At 32.5% G+C, this 4,765-nt stretch overlaps 2 protein-coding genes across 2 annotated transcripts; both read left to right on the top strand.

Annotated features, from left to right (window-relative positions):
* Positions 1–25: 25 nt before the first annotated feature.
* On the top strand, positions 26–829 carry EIN_225390 (sucrose transporter, putative; the record flags this gene model as incomplete). Its single annotated transcript, XM_004254949.1, has 1 exon — positions 26–829. A coding segment is annotated over one exon (804 nt), but the record flags the coding sequence as incomplete, so codon positions are not given.
* Positions 830–2,186: 1,357 nt separating this feature from the next.
* On the top strand, positions 2,187–3,163 carry EIN_225380 (serine/threonine protein phosphatase PP1 isozyme, putative; the record flags this gene model as incomplete). The annotated part of the gene is made up of 2 exons (XM_004254948.1): positions 2,187–2,601; positions 2,679–3,163. The coding sequence occupies 2 exons, from the start codon at positions 2,187–2,189 to the stop codon at positions 3,161–3,163; spliced, it is 900 nt and encodes a 299-aa protein (XP_004254996.1).
* Between the last annotated feature and the right edge of the window lie 1,602 nt (positions 3,164–4,765).

The raw sequence follows: 4,765 nt of genomic DNA, 5'->3' as shown, positions 1-4,765 counted from the left end.
CCACAAAGATGATGTGATGAAAAGTGTGATGACAACAATCAAAAATGTGTTACAGATGATATGGGAATCATTGAAAGGGATGAATAAGTACATGTACATCATATTAGTCGTGGTCTTTACTGGGTGGGCTGCGTGGACTCCCCTCAACCAAGGGTTCCAAATTTTGACGAACAATTATTTCTTTGCAAATCCAACAGACGCATTCTTTTTTTATAACTTGGGGCGTCTACTCTTTGCAGTGGCTATGTCATTCTCTGCATTGTTCTTTGCGATATTAAATAGAGTTCCTGAAATCACACTGTGTGCGTCGAATGTACTTTCTTTTGCTTGGACATTACTCTTGGCGGTTGATGCAAGGGTATTCACTGAAGCCTCACCATATATCTGCTGTCTGTTTTTACTTGTCGCGCCAATGTATTCACAACTCATATCACTTCCTTATGCATTTGTCAGGAACGTTGTGAAGACAGACGACTTTGGGTTCTTTGTTGGTGTTGTCAACACAGCAATTACTCTGGCTCAACTGTTCTCGAATATCCCTATTTTGGCAATTCAAATCGTTTCAGAAGCTTCGTCGGCTTTTGTTTGTTCAAACGGAAACACACAGTCATCAGCATCAGTTCGGGCTGATAGCCTGTCATCAAATAGTACCGAAAACTTTGGAGATGAGTTGAGGTGGTTCACTTTCGGGTACGGATTCTTTTTCTTGCTGTCGGGATCCGTTGCTCTTCTTCTCAAAAAGGTTTCAAGCGCCACAAAAATCAACGAAAGAGTCAGCCAGCCCGTCTTTGAAGAGAATTTGGACGAGCACAAACTCCTGTTGGAGTAAGTCATTTAGTTTGTCTGTGTGTTTGTCCACTTTATTTTCTATTAATTATATTATAGTTTTAGTTTTATATTGGTTATTTATTATTAATTATGTAATTAAAATATATATTAATAATGTATTATTTCCAACTAACTATATATTCTTTTAAATCTACTATTTGTATTTGTTTACACACGATGACAATCGAACTAATAAATAATAACATAAAGCCATATTATATAGTATATTATAACAAAAAAAAAATATATATTTAGAGGCCAAGAAAAGTCACATATTTTTCATAAAAAATCTCGAACACCGAATTTTTTTAAAAAAAGAAAAACATGTTCAAAATATGTTTTTAAAGGAACAAGAAACAACAAAACAAAGAGATTTAAAAACACACAAAAATAGATTGATTTTCGAGATGAGTGAAAATCCCGAATTGTTGGTATTTTGTTTCGTGAATGGCGTTCCAAAGCAATCCACAAAAATTTTCAAAAAACAAAAAATCAAATTTCTAAAAACGAAAATTCTTCTTTTTTTTTCGCAGAAGAAATCACAAAATACTTTTGTGGAACTTTGAATATAAATATTGAGATGATGAATGAGACGCCTGTAGCACAACCAATTCCACAACAACATCTTCGAATCGAACCAATGAGCGAAAGCTCTTCCGTTATTACTCCGTCGTCGTTTTCACTCAAAATAGATCAATATTTGGTCAACAGACCTGTCACGTTCGGCGTCTGCCCACCCCCGTCATCAGACCCAGTTCCTTTTGGGTCAATAAACTATGAAAATTTTAGACCAGAGTTCTCCCCAGTCGATTTTCAAGAGGAGGATCAAAGCGAAGAAGCGTTCCAGTACAATTTGTGAGTGAGTGTTGTGTTCTAAGTCATAATCATGTGTGTATCATATTCTTTTTACTCTTGTATGATTTAGTAATTCATTAAGATACTATAATTTTACTATTTATCATTTTTTTGGTGGAAATTTTTGTCTTCTATCCAAGTAAATTATCCCAAAAAATTTTCAGAAGTAAAAAAGTTTCTTGAGTTTGCCATAATTATTAATAGAGGAACTTTTGCACTATAAAATTTGTTATGTCTCTTCATGTTGATTTGGCTCAAAAACAACTGTTCTTAAGAAGTGTAAAATAATGATAGAAAGAAACTGAAGATGTTGGAAAATTTTAATTGAGAGCATTACGGAGATTTGTTGAATTCTGTGCGTTTCAAGAACTTGTTTTCTTTTTTATTGTGGAATTATTGTAGTAAACTATATCATTAGTATAAACTAAAAAATTTAAAATTGAATAATTAAGCGGGTTAAATTTTGTCTTTTTGGAATTTATAAAGAAAGACTTTTAAACCAGATGGAGGGACTCACTGCAAAACGGATCGATGCTATTGTTGCAAAACTGTTGCAGGACAGAAACCTTTTTCCTCCAAGAAAGGAGATCATCACAGACGACGAAATAATGATGTTGTGCGACACAACAACACGCGTTCTTTCACGTGATCCAAGTCTCCTTCAACTCAAAGCACCACTCAATATCATTGGCGATCTCCACGGACAATACTCGGACCTTTTGAGGTACTTTGATGAGGCAGACATTAACAACGAAAAGTTCCTTTTTTTAGGTGATTTTGTTGATCGTGGACCAAGATCAATCGATATCGTCGTCCTCATATTCTGTCTCAAAATAAAGTTCCCTGACAGGTTCTTCTTATTGAGAGGAAACCACGAGGTTCAGAACTTAAACCGTGATTACGGCTTTTATGATGAGTGTTTGTTTTTTGTTGGACGTAATTACGTTATATTTTTAATTACATATATTTTGTATTAATTTACAACTTAAAAATAGGTGTTCAGCGATTCAATGTAGATGTGTGGCGCAAGTTTTGTTGGGTATTTGGGTACCTTCCTGTTGCTGCGTTGATTGATTCATCGATATTGTGTGTTCATGGCGGAATCTCAAAATATTTGTCTGATGTATCGTTGTTGACACAAGTCGCGCGCCCAACGGATGTTGCAGAGGAGGGACTTTTGTGTGATTTGCTGTGGGCAGATCCGTCTCAAGAACACATGGGATGGAAGGCTAACATGAGAGGGGTTTCGTTTACATATGGAGAGGATGTAGTTGAGAATTTTATGACGAAAAACAACATACAGCTGATATGTCGAGGTCACCAAGTTGTTGAAGAGGGATTTGAATTTGCGTTCAACAACAAAGTCTTGACGCTGTTCAGCGCGCCGAATTACTGCAACCAATTCAACAACTGTGGGGCAATGATGAAGGTGTCCAAGAACTTGGCGTGCAATTTTGTGGTGCTTCAACCCAAAAATTGATTGTTTGATTCTTTACTGTTGTTTTCATCCATTTAATTTCATAATTATAGTTGAGCATATATATAAAGTGACTTCCCCAAGGTGTGCAAGTTAAAATTATTAGTCTTTTTTACAGGGAAAGGGCGTGCAAGACTAAATTTTAGTTGAAAAACATTTTATTGAAAATGTTATTCGTTTCCAAATTGTTTCAAAAAACACACAACCCTTTGGTGCTTGAATTAATAAACTACAAAAAGCAAATTAAATTATAAAAATTGGGTTATGGTTTGTCTATGTGTTTAATGTAAAAACAATTTTGTTTCAAGACGTGAATAAATGTCGATGTCTTATGTGTCAGCGTAATTCAAAGTGACAAGAAAAGGTGTAATAAACATTATGTTTTTCTCTGTGCCATTTTATAGCAAACAATAACAAATAGTCTGTTTAATAGGTGCAGTTCATTGTCTCAAATCGATGTGTACTGTTGTCCAGAACTGGTCCTTCGATAATTTCCATTGGGTCGCTTTCCCGAAATTGTTGCTTAATTTATTGTATTCGAAGTGTGAAAGTTAAAAATTGCAACGTTACAAGGTGTGCAAGTTAAAGTATAGTTTAGTAATAACTTCAAAATTATAATTAATAATTAAACTAAAAATAATCTTTTTTTTCAAAATTTCAAAAAATTAATGATTCTATTTTTTTAATAAAAAAATTATAAATGAACTATACCTTAACTTGCACACCTTGGGAAGTCACTTTATGTATATAAACATTAGTCAACCAAATTAACCTTTGCCCAAAATAAACTATTAATATTCTATTGTTCTATTAAACAAATAAACTATACCTAAATAAAACAAACATATTTATTTTAATGATAAGTTAAAAAGTTTTAACCCGATAATCAGTACAGTAAAGGGAGTGAAAGGCTTGACGGTACTGAGCTGCTTGACCTATACTTTTAATGGTTTATTTCATGGTCCTTAAATTTATAAATAGATGCCATAGGTTATCTTTAAATATTTTAAAAAAATGGAAATAAATAAAATAGAAAAATGCCTTACAATTTAAAAAAAAACAAAATCATTTAAAATTTACTTTTCAATAATGTAGTTAATAAAAAACAGTTTAAATATATAATTCTAAATTATAAATATATTTATCTGTATATACATGTTAATGATTTATTAATTAATTACTTATTTTTAAAAGATAAACGATCTTGAAATCAATTAATACAATCAAATTAAAAACATGGATAAACCAAAACCACGAATAGATTGGATCAAAGAAAGATACAAATGATATAAACAAACGTGAATTTATATATATCTTTTGTGGAAAAGACATTCACAAAGCACAATGTTCACACCACCACGAAGATTGTCATTGTGAAATTCTTGAAGACAAAAAACATGTGAATTGCTGGTGAACAGTTTTAGAGCAAGAGAACATTTACAACAAATTAAAAACAATAAATTATGTGATGAAAAAGTTATCAACAAATCAAAAGTGAAAATCAAAGAAGCGAATTTAATAGAAGAAGGTAGATTACCAACAACAAATCTTGATGATATTTTGGCAGCAAACAACATACTTAGTAAACACAAAGTTATCGCAGAA

Source organism: Entamoeba invadens, assembly GCF_000330505.1.
Source record: "Entamoeba invadens IP1 unplaced genomic scaffold scaff_1105074725849, whole genome shotgun sequence".
In the NCBI taxonomy this organism is placed as follows: domain Eukaryota; phylum Evosea; order Mastigamoebida; family Endamoebidae; genus Entamoeba; species Entamoeba invadens.
The sequence above is the reverse complement of the archived record's forward strand: the minus strand, read 5'-3'. Positions and strand labels throughout refer to the sequence as shown.